Genomic DNA, 17,351 nt, shown 5'->3' on the forward strand with positions numbered 1-17,351 from the left:
TGTTGTACAACTCAACTACAAATGAGTTGATAGAGAATTTCCATACAACCAAACCAAAGTGGAGCCAGTTCCAACCGGATATGTCTTCCAAACAGCCAAGCCCTATCCTATGTGATGCACGGCCCTCACCGGCTCCACACAGAACACACAGTTTAACAACACGCAACAATGGAAAAGGTCACTCAATTCACCACCACTGCCCCTTATTTTGGTAGAGTTGCAACAATGGAGGGGGAAAAAAGAGGGTTACAGAGAGGGAGAGAGGGAGGAAAAAATAGGAATACTCAGAGTGAGGCAGAGGAGAGATTGTGTGGCAGAATGAGTTATTTTGCTTCACTTGCTGCCACAGCAGGGGGTTGTGTGTGTCTGTGTGTTGAGAGGGTTGGGAATAGCTGGAGGGGGAGGGGGACCTGGAGAGAGCTAGGTCAGGTATCACCTCTGAGTTATTGTTGGGCTGTGTTTGTTCTAACACTAACAGGACATGCAGATGTTCTATTTGTCGCAGAAAATTAAACTTGTGTATTCAAGTTTTAAAAGGCTTTTCAAGTTTGTAATTTCCACTGTAAAATGTCAGACTTCATTTTCCCTTATGAAAAATGTATCAACCCATACAAAAATGTCCATGAATTATAATCCACATAATTATTCACATTTCCTGTTACTGCAGGATTATTTCCCTGCTGTGAGAAACTGTTAAAGAAAAGAAAATACTGTTTTTATTGTCACTTGTACTCAGTAGGTGCAGTGAAATGTGTTGTTTTACAGGGTCACCCATAGTTGTATGGCGCCGTGGATCAAATTAGGGTTAAGTGCCTTGCTCAAGGGCACATCGACAGTTTTTCACCTTGTCGGCTCAGGTATTCAAACTAACAACCTTTCTGTTACTGGCCTATCGCTCTAACCGCTAGGCTACCTGCTGCAGATCTGTACATTACACACCACATCAGTGGCTTCAGAACAAACTCTTGTTGAAGACCAATAGAAGCAAATGAAGGTAATGTTAATAACAGAGGTTTTGGGGGGAAGGGGAGACAGTCTCTCTATTCAAACCATTGTTCAGGTCTTTATGCAAACTATTACAACACAATACGTTTGCCCCTCTTCAACACAAGGCTGGAGCAGAGATGTCGTGAGGAGGGAGACAGAACAGTTTAGGCAGCTGCATTGCCAGAGAAAGAACATCAATATTTACAGGCGAGAGAGAGAGCAGGCAAGAGGGATGAGGCTTGAGTGATACAGGTACAATAACATGCAAAAAGAAAAAAAGCATAAATTCTAAACAGCCACATGGTACATGCAAGAGCGTGAGTCGCCATTCAAACAGGGCCAAGTCAGATAAAACGTTATTGGCCACATACACATATTTAGCAGATGTTATAGCGGGAGTAGCGAAATTCTTGTCGTGATAGAAGTGATAAAATCTACATTTTTCTCTGCCATCTTTGGTCCATCTATGTTTGAGCAGTGACACAACGATCATGGCTTGTTTGTATTGAGTTGGTCTGCACACCCACAACGGCAAACATAAGCAGCCTCTCACCCATTCAGAGGTGTCAACCGGATCAGTCACTTTCAATGGAGCAGTACCACTCAGACTTAAGGACTCTCTCTCTCTGAAAGGCAGACGTCTCTGCAGCGTGTTCTGTACACTATCCTATGATAAAAGCACTCCACTGTTTTCCCATCACTATCGAATATAGGAACACCATATGAATATCTAATTAATGAGCACCTAGCATATGCATTCTTATTAGCACAATTTCATGTATCCCCCGATGAGCCTCCTGCATGTCCATTAGCACAATTTAATTTAACCCCATATCAGCCTCCTGTATATCAAGCAGCACCATATAATTTAACCCCCTATGAGCCTCTGGTATATCCAGCAGCACCATATAATTAAACCCACTATGAGCCTCCTACATATCAAGCAGCACCATATAATTAAACCCCCTATGAGCCTCCTGTATATCCTGCAGCACCATATAATTAAACCCCCTATGAGCCTCCTGTATATCAAGCAGCACCATATAATTAAACCCCCCATGAGCCTCTGGTATATCCAGCAGCACCATATAATTAAACCCCCTATGAGCCTCCTGTATATCCTGCAGCACAATTTAATTTAACCCCCGATGAGCCTCTGGTATATCCTGCAGCACCATATCATTTAAGCACCCTACGAGCCTCCTACATATCCAGCAGCACCATATAATTAATCCCCCTATGAGCCTCCTACATATCCAGCAGCACCATATCATTTAACCCCCTATGAGCCTCCTACATATCCAGCAGCACCATATCATTTAACCCCCTATGAGCCTCTGGTATATCCAGCAGCACCATATAATTTAACCCCCTATGAGCCTCCTACATATCCAGCAGCACCATATAATTAAACCCACTATGAGCCTCCTACATATCCAGCAGCACCATATAATTAAACCCACTATGAGCCTCCAAAGTTAACCTGAAAAGTTATCAACAGAGAAGGAACAGAAGAGGGACCGTGTCAACAACACTTGTTGTAGTAGACTAGAGGATGGACGAGGAGGTATTTGTCCAGATTCTGGGGCACACCATGTTGACATGTTGAACACACTGAAGTGAGAAAGAGAAAAGAAAAGCTGTCACCCAATAAGATGACAGGGAGGAGGAGGGGGATCCAAGGAGGTGATGCATGAATCACAATTTTACCTGTTTGAGAAAGATACTGTGTGAGCAAAGAGTTTGGACTACCTGAAATGGACAACACAACGTGTGTTCATTAGAACTTCACCCAGATAGGAGACACCAGGTAACATTACACGTCAGCTTAGATTTCATAATAACTTAGATTTCCAGGCAATTTAGATCACCTTATATTTATCACCTTATATTTATCACCTTATATTTCATACCATATATTTTACAACGCCTTATATTTCATACCATATATTTTACAACACCTTATATTTCATACCATATATTTTACAACACCTTATATTTCATACCATATATTTTACGCCTTATATTTCATACCACCTTATTTTAACAGCACCTTACATTTTGCCTCTATGGCCTATTTATTGCCCTACCTCCCTAATCTTACATTTGCACACACTTCACATAGATTTTTCTATTGTGATATTGACTGTATGTTTGTTTATTCCATGTGTAACTATGTGTTGTTGTTTGTGTCGCACTGCTTTGCTTTATCTTGGCCAGGTCGCAGTTGTAAATGAGAACTTGTTCTCAACTGGCCTACCTGGTGTTACCTTGTATTTCCCATTTGGTCTTCCACAAGGTCCAGAGGGCCACAGTGAATATGTGTTATATTTACTCGCTGTCAAAATTGGCACAAAAATCTTCCTCTATCCATCTTTTTCTTAAATGTTTGATGCTGCCTGACTGTCTTTCATTTGGGTGATCATTAGTGAGCTGGACACAATCCAGAATCTGTGTGAATGTAGGTCCATGATCATTCCTACACACTTTCCATTTGGTTGTAGTCCTTTTAAAGTAGTTAGTCTCACCCCGGGATTACAGTACAGGAACACAGTCATGTGACTTTAGTAGGGCACCTAGATAGAGACACTGTAGTTACTTCACACAGAGAACTACAGTGTCGTGCATTAAAGTAAATGTATGCAGGCAGAGCCAGACGAATCAGCCTCTCCCCCCTCTATAAGGAGATTTACGTAACCCCTAGGATGCATAATGCAGGGCTCACCATTTCTACATTACAATACAATTTCCCCTGGAGTCAAATAAGGTTGTGTCAACTGAAATATGAGCTGGGACAACATGTGTGCATGTTACAGACAGACCTAAACAACAAGCTTAGTGTAATATTTTAGACTACTTGCAAAAGAAGGCCTCCGGGTTCCATTGCTACTATCGATAGCCTTTCAAAAAACTTCACATCTACAAAATCTCTTTTACCAAACACTTCAGAGGCCATGCATCATATTTATTGTGTCACAAATCTCTGACCACCTTGTATGAAGTCATAGCCTGATCTTTAAAGAATGACCTAGTGACCTTACACCAGTAAATGTGAATTGCTTGGGTGAAATACACACACACACACACACACACACACACACACACACACACACACACACACACACACACACACCTCATTAAGCAAAACATCCACACCAACCTCAGAAGAGAAACAGTGCCATGTTTTATTTTACATGCTGTATATTCAGTCTTTCTCCATGTCACCATCTGACCTCATTTGTTGTTTTGGTCTTGTCATAGCAGAGCCGTCCATCCAGATAACAGACCTGATGAGCTGTGAAGCCTGCGCCCACATCCAACCATTTACTCCTGGTTGCCCCTAACTACAGATCTAGGATCAGCTTCCCCTATCCAAATGCTCACCTCAACCATTAATAGGGAACAAGCCAGACAGAAAAGATCTGTGGAGAATATGGGTGATACGATAGAAACGTCCAAAGTTCCCAATAAGCCAGGAAAACAGGCTATGAAACATGGAGGTATGGATTTGTACACATTTATTCAACTTATCAAAAAACATATTTTCAAGATGCCTTTGATTGAATGGTGAAATAGCAGGATGGTGAAATAGCAGGATGGTGAAATAGCAGGATGGTGAAATAGCAGGATGGTGAAATAGCAGGATGGTGAAATAGCAGGATGGTGAAATAGCAGGATGGTGAAATAGCAGGATGGTGAAATAGCAGGATGGTTAAACAGCAGGATGGTGAAACAGCAGGATGGTGAAATAGCAGGATGGTGAAATAGCAGGATGGTGAAATAGCAGGATGGTGAAATAGCAGGATGGTGAAATAGCAGGATGGTGAAATAGCAGGATGGTGAAATAGCAGGATGGTGAAATAGCAGGATGGTGAAATAGCAGGATGGTGAAATAGCAGGATGGTTAAACAGCAGGATGGTGAAACAGCAGGATGGTGAAATAGCAGGATGGTGTGTTTCATTACAGATATCCCGTTGAAATGATCCCCCCACCTCCTCTCTCCCTGAGACAGGCCCAGTCACAACAAGATGACAGAGTTACATAGAGGGACTTGGATGGAGTGTCGCTGCCTCCTTACTTCAATACAGTCGCGCTACACAATAGCATTTACTAAAATATCAAATGTCAAAGTGTCCTAGTAAAGGAAGGAGGGTGCTAGTAAAGGAAAGAGGGTGCTAGTAAAGGAAGGAGGGTGCTAGTAAAGGAAGGAGGGTGCTAGTAAAGGAAGGAGGGTGCTAGTAAAGGAAGGAGGGTGCTAGTAAAGGAAGGAGGGTGCTAGTAAAGGAAGGAGGGTGCTAGTAAAGGAAAGAGGGTGCTAGTAAAGGAAGGAGGGTGCTAGTAAAGGAAGGAGGGTGCTAGTAAAGGAAGGAGGGTGCTAGTAAAGGAAGGAGGGTGCTAGTAAAGGAAGGAGGGTGCTAGTAAAGGAAGGAAGGTGCTAGTAAAGGAAGGAAGGTGCTAGTAAAGGAAGGAGGGTGCTAGTAAAGGAAGGAGGGTGCTAGTAAAGGAAGGAGGGTGCTAGTAAAGGAAGGAGGGTGCTAGTAAAGGAAGGAGGGTGCTAGTAAAGGAAGGAGGGTGCTAGTAAAGGAAGGAGGGTGCTAGTAAAGGAAGGAGGGTGCTAGTAAAGGAAGGAGGGTGCTAGTAAAGGAAGGAAAGTGCTAGGCCAATTGAAGGGAAAAGATTGGCGGGCAAAAACGGTTGGCAGGGAAACGGTTGACAATGTGACAGTGGTGTAACAGTCTGCAGAGTAACCATGGGTAATGGGTTGCCATGGCGAAAGAGTCCTAGCGGTTCCAGAGGTCCAGATGTTGGTTGCCAGCGGTGATAATGGTGAGTGGGGTTTCTAGAAGTCCAGATGTTTGTTGCCAGCAGTGATAATGTTGAGTGGGGTTCTAGAAGTCCAGATGTTTGTTACCAGCAGTGATAATGTTGAGGGGGTTCTAGAAGTCCAGATGTTTGTTGCCAGCGGTGATAATGTTGAGGGGGTTCTAGAAGTCCAGGTGTTTGTTGCCAGCGGTCATAATGGTGAGGGGGTTCCAGAAGTCCAGGTGTTTGTTGCCAGCGGTGATGATGGTGAGTGGGGTTCTAGAAGTCCAGGTGTTTGTTGCCAGCGGTGATAATGGTGAGGGGGTTCCAAAAGTCCAGATGTTTGTTGCCAGCGGTGATGATGGTAAAGGGGGTCCTAGAAGTCCAGGTGTTTGTTGCCAGCGGTGACAATGGTGAGGGGGTTCCAGAAGTCCAGGTGTTTGTTGCCAGCGGTGATGATGTTGAGGGGGTTCTAGAAGTCCATGTGTTTGTTGCCAGCGGTGATAATGTTGAGGGGGTTCTAGAAGTCCAGATGTTTGTTGCAAGCGGTGATAATGTTGAGGGGGTTCCAGAAGTCCAGGTGTTTGTTGCCAGCGGTGATAATGTTGAGGGGGTTCCAGAAGTCCAGGTGTTTGTTGCCAGCGGTGATAATGGTGAGGGGGTTCCAGAAGTCCAGATGTTTGTTGCTAGCGGTGATGATGGTGAGGGGGTTCTAGAAGTCCAGATGTTTGTTGCCAGCGGCGATGATGGTGAGGGGGGTTCTAGAAGTCCAGATGTTTGTTGCCAGCGGTGATGATGGTGAGGGGGTTCTAGAAGTCCAGATGTTTGTTGCCAGCGGTGATGATGGTGAGGGGGTTCTAGAAGTCCAGATGTTTGTTGCCAGCGGTGATGATGGTGAGGGGGTTCTAGAAGTCCAGATGTTTGTTGCCAGCGGCGATGATGGTGAGGGGGGTTCTAGAAGTCCAGATGTCTGTTGCCAGTGGAGCCGGAGCCACAGCCTGAGGAGCCCACCATGGCTGTCCCTGTCAGCTCTCCCCGGCTCACACGACTCACCGTCTCTGACAGGTCTGGAGGCAGATGTAGTCTCTGTACACAGAGAGAGAGAGAGACAGAGAGAGAGAGAGAGAGAGAGAGAGAGAGAGAGAGAGGAGAGAGAGCGCAACAGACAGAGAGAGAGGGAGGAGAGGAAAAAGAGTGAGAGAGAGTGGGTGAGAGAGAGAGACAGAGAGAGAGAGAGAGAGAGAAAGAGCAAAAAAGTGAGAGGGGAGATGGAGGGGGAAAAAGAGGGAGAGAGAGATATTATTTAATTTGTTGACAGAAATACATCAACATAGACAGTGGCATTCTCCACTCCAGTGATGTTGTGGTCACAGAGAGCCCATGTTGGGTGTAAATCAGGGCTCTCTAACGCTGTTCCTGGAGAGCTACCGTCCTGCAGGTTTTTTCTACAAACCTAATCTAGCACATCTGATTCTAATAATTAGCTGGTTGGAGAGAAAAGCTCCAGGAGGGTAGCTCTCCAGGAACAGGGTTGAGAGCCCTAGTGTAAGTGGTTTCAGCTGCTTTAGTACTCCCTTCTGCTCAGCACGGCCAGTGTGGAGGAAACCTGCTAGCGTGTCGCTAAATACCTCAGAGAGATTTAGCTCTGTGACAGCTCAGGGGGACACGGTGTGTGTGTGTGCTTTGTCAAGGTGTGAATAGAGTAATGTGTATGCGTGGGATTGTACGAGTTTGAGAATTTGTGTGGAGAGTGTGTGTGTGAGTGTGTAACACACTTGACTAGGGCTAATACCGGAGTCATTAGAATCAAACTCTTTAGCAGCAAGAGTAACTTGTTCCCCAGCAGGGCTAATCTTTGGAGCTGCTCTGGGCCAACATAACACAAAGACTAACGTAAAGCCTCAACGCTAACAACTCAACAGGCTAAGAAGGGCTGCCCTGGTCCTCTCGGAGGGTCATAACAACACAAAGACGCTAGGCTAATGATGCCTATTGACGTAAAGCCTCAACGCTAACACGCTAACAACTCAACAGGCTAAGAGGGGCTGCCCTGGTCCTCTCGGAGGGTCATAACAACACAAAGACGCTAGGCTAATGATGCCTACTGACGTAAAGCCTCAACGCTAACAACTCAACAGGCTAAGAGGGGCTGCCCTGGTCCACCCGAGGGGTCATAAGAGTGGCGTTAACGGCACTTCAGGAACAATGTGAAGAGGAGGCGATGAGTCGGCCCAGTGTGTGTATGTGGGGTGGAGTGTTTACGGACAGAGGCTGCTTCTGAGTATCTCTGGGCTGTAAGCGATGATCTCTCTAAATTAAGATTGTGTGTGTGTGTTATCAGAGTTGATGTGTGTTGGGGAAATGAGTGTGTGTACTGTATGGTGAGGAAATGTGTGGGATGGCAGTGCTCTGCTCTCCCCAGTAGAACCTAAACCCCTATAATTTACCTCAGGTGGAATCTACTAGACATCCGAAACCCAGTGGTCCACACCTCCACCCACCTCTCTTAACCCCCTGTGCCTGCCCGACCCTCACCCCCTCCAGCCACGCAGCTTAAGGAGAGCCCCTCCCCTCCCAGAGATCCTCATCTGTCCTCTAATGACTATGTGTTTGGGTACGGGGGTTAACAGCATCACTACGTGAGGAGATGACGTCCCACTCCACAAAGCCTCTGGGGGTGGACATGCACATTCCACTTGGCTACAGCATTATCAGGGCTTCTAGATTGGGGCTTTACAGTTGATCTGATATGGCTCATTTGAATAGAACTTTTAACAAGCTAGTACCATCGCCGGTGCATTCAACAGAGTTTGTACTGAAATGTTTTATGTCCTTTCTAAATGTCTATTGTAAAGGGTATTGAGATCTACCAAATACAGGCTTGAATAACATTGGATTGAAAGGGATTCTCAAGCCCCTCCAGCAGCTCCCAGGTCAGCAGTCAGTCTGTCACATGGACAACTGCACCTCTCCTGTCCGGTGAACACGTCTGTGTTGTCACGGTGAAGTATGTCAGACCATAAAGATACACCAATGACCTACGTGTCTGACAGGCAGCAGCAGGAAACAGGAGGAATCAGAGCCCAGAGGTTATCTATGGGCAGGTGAAGCCTGGTTGAGCCTGGAGACTATAGATGATTAGCAAGAGGTTCATCTGGAGATGCTAAAGTCTAGAGAGCATGTGGTTAAGGCTATGCTTAACCTAAGGTGAGAGAGGGTAAGGACAGACGATGCCTACCGGAGGTGCCTACAGGAATGGGTGAAGGTCATAACCCTGGTGATTTAGGTCATTTGATACAGACTAGGTGAAGTGAGCTGGATTTGACTAAGCATCACAGCACAACCATGATAGATACCAGGTGGTCAAAACATCAGTGATGAACTGTCGTTTCTTTTCAGTGGGAAATAAAAAGCACATTCCTACAACACACACCCACATCATGCTACAGGGCCTCCATATGCCCCCTCCACCCCTGCCAAAACTTTGCCTGTGTGACCTTTCGTGTCTCCAGCTCAGTGGAGTGTGATTGAAAAAGAAAAACAATGCATTGATCAGGCCAGGAGTCAGCCCTGCTAAGTGCACAGCAGCGGAAACTGGGTAGAGAGAAAATCAATGACATATACATCGTTCCTCAGTGGGTGAGGACAGAAAACACATCACACCGTTGCCTGGCTGTCAGACACCTACAGACCTCGCTACCTGCCTGGTGTGTGTGTGTGTGTGTGTGTGTGTGTGTGTGTGTGGGGCGGGGGGGGGGGGGGGGGGGGTGTACTGTGTGTACTGTGTGCACTGTGTGTGCATGTTTGGCTCAGGGATCACAGACCCCCACTGAGCATGTGCGAAGCGGAAGGTCAAACCAATCCAGAAGAGCTGCTCAGCTCCCCTAACATTTGAGTTCAGGGGCAGACCAGAGCAATCGATGGCGACAAGAGAGGGAGAGGCAGCGTACCAACAGCCCTCCCTGGGGCCTCTCTGACAGCAGGTCTGAGAAGACATCTCAGACTATCAGAGAGGTGACAAACCTTCCTTGATCAAAAGTTGAAGTGACCCTAAATCCATGCATTCACATGGCAGTGACAAACACATTGCTGATACCCATTGGTATGTAGTATATACAGTATTGGTATTGATTGTCAGTGGAATTGCAGTGTAGTTACACACATTGTTTCATATAACTCACAGCTGTGATATAACTTCCCATTAAGAGAAGTCTACGTGGTGATATGTTGGTCAGTGGATGAGAGTGTCCCACAGAAACACAGACAGACAGGAAGGCTCTCTCTAAGCCCTTTATGACCGCCACACTCCATGATGGAAACAAGGACATCCAGAAAGCCCTCTCAGACATAGGGCATGTGTGAGGTTGTGTGTGAACTATTTTCCTGTTGCCTGGCAACCCTCAGGGGGTGGAAAAAGAGAATGGAACAGAGGGATGGGGGTGGGAGTGGACAGAGGGAAATAAGACCATTGGCTGAGTTGGGGAACGGGGGACTCTCTGTGTGTGTGTGTGTGTTAGATAGAGATTGTGTGTGTGTGTGTGCTAGCTGGTGTATGCATGCGACTGTGTGTTAGCTAGGGTGTGTGTGTGTGTGTGTGTGTGTGTGTGTGTGTGTGTGTGTGTGTGTGTGTGTGTGTGTGTGTGTGTGTGTGTGTGTGTGTGTGTGTGTGTGTGTGTGTGTGTGTGTGTGTGTGTGTGTGTGTGTGTGTGTGTGTGTCCACTCCCCCGTGGCACGCAGGGGTAAAGGTCCCTGGCTCGGCGCTGCTCCACAGCCACAGGGGCTGGCTGGGCTGGGGTCGACACTGCCAATGGGGCGAGGGGTGCGACAAAGCCCCAAACGAGCGCTAAGCACTTCAAATGAGCCCTCGGGGTCAGGCCCAGAGACTGGCTTTGCCTAAGAGGGTTACTAATATCCCCCCACAATGGACAAACCCCCACAGCTTATTTACGCCCCTCCTTACACCCTGCCTCACCTCAAGCCTCAGCTACTGATGGGAGATGGCGTTCGACAGTGGGCATAGCTGGTCACTTCAGATAACAAATGGCGGGTAGAAGAGAATCTCATAACAAAGCATCTCAGAGTAGGAGTGCTGATCTAGGATCAGTTTAGCTTCCTTTAGAGTATAATGAGACTATTTGGACGGGGGGGGAGTCTGATCCTAGATCAGTACTCCTACTCTGAGATGCTTTGTGAATGTAGCATTGAGCGCAGGGGGCAGAAAAGTTCTCCAACAGAAGGACTTGTTTGGGGTCTAAGTGTGTTTATACCACTGTATGTAAGCACGTTTCTATGATCCATATAGATCTGATTTGCCCCAAACAGAGCTTAGAGGGAACCAACCTGCTCTCACAAAGCAGCCCTCCTTCAAAGACATTCCGCGTGCGCTAACTCTCTGCTAATGACTGCGGTACGAGGTAATCATTTAACAGGTAATTTAGTCCACATTCATTTTAGTCACACTTCTAAAAGGGCCCTGTGTTTTTTATTTATTCACCTATATTTAACCAGGTAGGCTAGTTGAGAACAAGTTCTCATTTACAACTGCAACCTGGCCAAGATAAAGCAAAGCAGTGCGACACAAACACAGATTTACACATGGAATAAACAAACATACGTGTGTGTGTGTGTGTCACTGTACTGCTTACAACTCTGGGAAACCCAACACTTAGTTGGAACACATGACGATTGGTAGATTGGTCAAGCTGATGTAGGAACGTGCTCAGGGGAATTACATATTTACCATAAACACCTACTAAAATGGATAGGGGGCAGCATTTTCACATTTGGATGAAAAGCGTGCCCAGAGTAAACGGCCTGCTACTCAGTCCCAGTTGCTAATATATGCATATTACTAGTAGATTTGGATAGAACACTCTGAAGTTTCTAAAACTGTTTGAATGATGTCTGTGAGTATAACAGAACTCATATGGCAGGCAAAAACCTGAGAAAAAAATCCAACCGGGAAGTGGGAAATCTGAGGTTTGTAGTGTTTCAACTCTTTGCCTATCCAAGATACAGTGGAAATGGGGTAATGTTGCACTTCATAAGGCTTCCACTAGATGTCAACAGTCTATAGAACCTTGTTTGATGCTTCTACTATAAAGGAGGGGGGAATGAGAGGGGATTGAGTCAGAGGTCTGGCAGAGTGCCACGACCTGGTCACGCACATTCACATGAGAGGTAGCTTGCGTTTCATTGCATTTCTGAAGACAAAGGAATTCTCCGGTTGGAACATTATTGAAGATTTATGACAAAAACATCCTAAAGATTGATTCTATACTTAGTTTGACATGTTTCTACTGACTGTAATATGACTTTTCGTCTGAACTTTCTCCTGGACCTGCCCGCGAGTCGTCAGTTTGGATTGTGTACTAAACGCGCAAACAAAAGGAGGTGTTTGGATATAAATGATGGACTTTATCGAACAAATCAAACATTTATTGTGGAACTGTGATTCCTGGGAGTGCATTCTGATGAAGATCATCAAAGGTAAGTAAATATTTATAATTCTATTTATGACTTATGTTGACTCCAACATGGCAGATATCTCTTTGGGTCGATTGGGCTCTGAGCGCTGTACTCAGATTATTGCATGGTGTGCTTTTTCGGTAAAGCTTTTTTTGAAATCTGACACAGCGGTGGCATTAAGGAGAAGTTTATCTAAAGTTCCATGAATAACACATGTATTTTCATCAACATTTATAATGAGTATTTCTGTAAATTGATGTGGCTTCCTGCAAATTCACGGGATGTTTTGGAAGCAAAACATTACTGAACATTACTGAAAAATGTAAACTGAGATTTTGGGATATAAATATGAACGTTATCGAACAAAACATACATGTATTGTGTAACATGAATTCCTATGAGTGTCATCTGATGAAGATCATCAAAGGTTAGTGATTAATTTTATCTCTATTTATTCTTTTTGTGACGCCTCTCTTTGGCTGGAAAAATTGAAGTTTTTCTTTGGCTATGTACTGACCTAACATAATCGTTTGATGTGCTTTCGTCGTAAAGCCTTTTTGAAATCTGACACATGGCTGGATTTACAACAAGTGTAGCTTTAATTTGGTGTATTGCATGTGTGACTTCATGAAAGTTTCATTTTAATAGTAATTTATTTGAATTTGTCCCTCTGCATTTTCACTGGATGTTGGATGCTAGCGTCCCACATATCCCAGAGATGTTAAGAGAACACACATCTTAAGGGACTTAGAATGTTTGGTTTGTACTTCCAAGAACATATTATTACCATTCGTGTCACTTGCAAATTGCAAAAAGCATTAGGAAACATGGATGATCCTGATCCTAAATCAGCCATTGAAACTATTACTAATGTGAAAACGCAATCTTAAGAATAACCATTTCATCAATTGGAGTCAGGAAAGTTGGAGTTAGGAACTAAGATTAAACCATAAACACACAATATTATTCCCAATAACGTAAACAAAACATAAACGCATTCCAACAACTCTATATTTGTGGTGTTGGTGGGGTAATTCCACATTCAAGATGGAGGCGATGGACATCAGCCTACAGTATGTGTAGCTTTGTTCAGTATTCATGAAAAACCACACTGCTCATATCATACATCCAAAACCAATTCCCTTCTCCTTTTCAACATTGGGATGCAGTGCAGCCAGTGTAAAAATATTGGCTGTCCATGACACCAGTCCAATATCCCTCCCATTCCACAACCCAATCTGTCCTTTAGGTCAAGGGTCAAAACCGAAAGAGAAAGTCTGCCAGCTGAAAAGGTGTAGAAATGTCCCAGTCATTCACCAGACTTGTTCATTCAGCCTACACCACCAAATCCCCTCCCAAAACCTTCATCCCCCACTGCTATCGAGTTACACTACATTGTGTGGGAAAGCATTTGTCAAAGTTAGAGGAACTAGTATTAACTCAGACTAACTCAAACTCCACACAAATCAGGTGACGTTCTTTTCTATTTGAGGGACAAACTGTCGTCACATTGCAATGGCAATTTCAGAGAATACTTCCGCTGGCCAGACAGAAAACGCAGGAGCAGCTTTAAAAAAAATCCCATTACATTGGTAATTCTAGCCCACCTTGGATATAACAAAAGCTGAGGAGAAGCTCTGCCTTCCTTTTCTTTTGTGCTGGGAGAGAGAGTGCAACAGGATCTCCGGACGGTCGTGACCTCACAATAACCCTACGACTGAGGACCATTTACCTCACTGTGGCTTGGCTCAGAAACCACCTGCTTTTGGGAATTCTAGCAGGAATAGAATATGTGTCAATAAAAAAACCTTTGTTGTTGTTTTATTTCTGTTGTAAAATGTTCCGTTCAGCAACGGAGGTGGACATGACAGTGACTAGCTAACTATGAGCTATTGGTATATTTTAGGAGGTGGAGACAGAAACAGAGGGGACAATTAGGATGGATCTCATGTTTCAGTCATGAGAAGATGCCACACCCTTTCTCTTTTTTTTAATTTTTATTTTTGTATTTTTTTTTATCCCATTTTCTCCCCAATTTTCGTGGTATCCAATCGCTAGTAATTACTACCTTGTCTCTTCGCTACAACTCCCGTACGGGCTCGGGAGAGACGAAGGTCGAAAGCCATGCGTCCTCCGAAGCACAACCCAACCAGCCGTACTGCTTCTTAACACAGCGCGCCTCCAACCCGGAAGCCAGCCGCACCAATGTGTCGGAGGAAACACCGTGTACCTGGCCCCCTTGGCTGGCGCGCACTGCGCCCGGCCCGCCACAGGTGTCGCTGGAGCGCGATGAGACAAGGATATCCCTACCGGCCAAACCCTCCCTACCCCGGACGACGCTATGCCAATTGTGCGTCGCCCCACGGACCTCCCGGTCGCGGCCGGCTGCGACAGAGCCTGGGCGCAAACCCAGAGACTCTGGTGGCGCAGTTAGCACTGCGATGCAGTGCCCTAGACCACTGCGCCACCCGGGAGGCCCCGCCACACCCTTTCTCTAACTGAACTGAATGTCATCTATTCTCTGTGTCACCTGCCTGTCTGAGTGACCCAAGATATCCCTGGAGACAGTCACAGACAGACGGACACAGCAATGTTGTGGTAAACATCACACTATACTTACAGAGAGAAACAAACTAAAAAGGTCCATTATGTTACTCGTAGCACCTTTAATAGTAGACAAGACTTGGATCTGAGCTGGGTCTTTGTCAGGTCCAACAGACAGAGACACAGACACAGCAACAGGCAGAGACACAGACGGAGACGCAGCAACAGACAGAGACGCAGCAACAGACAGAGACACAGACACAGCCACAGGCAGAGACACAGACGGAGACGCAGCAACAGACAGAGACACAGATGGAGACACAGCAACAGACAGAGACACAGCAGGAGACACAGCAACTGACAGAGACACAGACGGAGACACAGCAACAGACAGAGACACAGACGGAGACACAGGAGCCATGCCTCTTCTGCTCAGTGGCTAATGCTTCAGACAGACAAGGCAGGAGGACGAGCAAGGAATATTCTGGGGGTAATTATAGTCACGAAATTGGAATGAAAGGGATGGGACTAATTCTGAACAAACTATTCCATTGAATTCAACTTGTTAAAACAGGAAACTGATGAGATGCAATTATTTCTAGAGGGTTTTTCATTTCAAATGGAATGTTTGTGTTTCTCTCGAGTAGAGCTCACTCACGCTCCATGCCTCTGAAATGGAAGATGAAAAAATTGCATCGGTTGCAAATTCAGACACATTTGTCCTAAACGGTGATCATGTTCCTGAAATAAGATTCATTAAACATCACAGTTGTGTGAAAAACCTGCCTGAAGCAGCATAAAAGATGTAACTACTAGTGCAAGAGGGCAGACGAAGCACAACAGAAGACAATAACATCATCATCACCCTCTTCCCCTACACCATGGATGGACAACTGGCTGCCCGTGGCCCCCTTTTGAAGGCCCTCAAATCAATCTCAGTCTGGGTCTCAACTTCCTTGCCAGTGACAGTAGTAGAATACACAAGCTGCATTCAGAGAGGTGTTTATACAGCAGCATGTTTCTGGTTGAGCCAGAGACTGAAAAGTCAGTCCGTTAGCCCATGTCAGGTAACATTTTTACATTGCTAAGTTAGTTTAGTGGCCAGCGATCTAAACGTGTTATCATGGTTGAATTACCGGCCAGGGGGCCCCCATTGATTTTCTTAGTCAGTCTCACACAGATATATAATAAATTGTAACATTTCTCTCCCCCCTATGGCAAAATGAGTAGAATTGCATGAAATTCTATGTATGTGAGTAAGCAAACCCGCAAGCAACTGCAGCCCCTCATGATGAGTTCAGATCTTTTTGTGGCCCCCACCCCCATCAAAGTTACCCATCCCTGCCCTACACTATCTGCTGGGTTCCTCTGGCCAGCCCCGTCAGTAGCCTTGAGGTAGCTAGCTCAGTCAGTAGCTTTAAGGGGGAGCGCAGGGTCGGGCCATTTTTAGCTGCTTTCAGTTTCATTTCCTTTCTTTTTAGAGGGCAGTGCTAGCTTTGACCTTGGGCAAAATAGTGTTAGGGAGCAATGGGTGAGAGTATGATGACCCCAGTGGGGGAAGAGGAGGGGGTGACGTTGGCGTTATGGATTGGGGCACAGTCAGCGGGTGGCCAGGCAGACATTGGACCCTGGGGTGACATGGAGCCCAGGGACGGTGCAAGACGGGGTGGAAGGGCGTAGAGGGCGCGGGGTACAAACACGTTTAAGTGTTGCCTTCACTTCCAATAGGCCCATAGCAGAGTACATGGCTGCATAGGTTATGACAGCATATCTGGGAGACCACTAGCCCCAAATACACATTTTAACACTCAAACCATGACTTTGATACCATAGTACTGTATAACAATGAAGAGTAACACACACATCTGGTATGCACATATTTCCCTCTGTAGTCTAGGAATGTCAGACACTGAAATCAGTACTAAGGTTTAAAATGGCTCTGTATAAAAGGATAAAGCGAAGACTGAAAAAGCTTGGACATCCTCATCTATCCTTCACATCAGGTCAGTCAGCAAGCCTGTGGATATCTTAGTCTCAAACACCACTGTTGGACCATAAACAATGTAACCAGTTTCTCTGTTATCAGTTACAAAGTATTTTGGCCTTGTAGGTGAATTCACATGGATCATGCTAACATTCCATAGAACTCAATCTCCCACAATGCATCATCCCAGGTTGTGGGTTCAGGAAGCCTCTGCCCTCTGATTCTCTCTCACAGCATCAGTCACCATGAATGAAATACAGGGCAGATTTACTAGGGTTGTTTTATCATGGCTTATTAATGCGTTTCAGTGCACACACACACACTGACCTCAGATGTGACAGAGTGATATTTACAATGTGAATTCACTGAGCTGACTCAGGCAACTTGGCCTTCCTAAAAAACATAAATCCTCTCCTCTCCTCTCCTCGTTCACAAACAGTTTACAGGTATTACGTTTGACAAGTAAAAGGTGATAGTGACTTTACTGTGTCAGATTGGGTAAGACGTTGACCCCTCAGAAGGGGAGAGGACGGCTCTCAGAAAAACACTTATATGGCACTGATT

The 17,351-nt window shown here is 45.4% G+C and overlaps 1 protein-coding gene across 2 annotated transcripts in view; it reads right to left on the reverse strand.

Moving 5' to 3' along the window:
- Positions 1-4,488: 4,488 nt before the first annotated feature.
- The window catches only part of elp4 (elongator acetyltransferase complex subunit 4), a 143,659-nt gene continuing 130,796 nt past the window's right edge, over positions 4,489-17,351 (reverse strand). For both annotated transcript variants that reach the window (XM_055863753.1, XM_055863839.1), the window contains exon 10: positions 4,489-6,877. In XM_055863753.1, coding sequence (XP_055719728.1) covers positions 6,746-6,877 — 132 coding nt within the window. In that variant the 3' untranslated portion in view covers positions 4,489-6,745. The remainder of the gene's footprint in view (positions 6,878-17,351) is intronic.

Source organism: Salvelinus fontinalis, chromosome 1 (assembly GCF_029448725.1).
Source record: "Salvelinus fontinalis isolate EN_2023a chromosome 1, ASM2944872v1, whole genome shotgun sequence".
NCBI lineage: Eukaryota > Metazoa > Chordata > Actinopteri > Salmoniformes > Salmonidae > Salvelinus > Salvelinus fontinalis.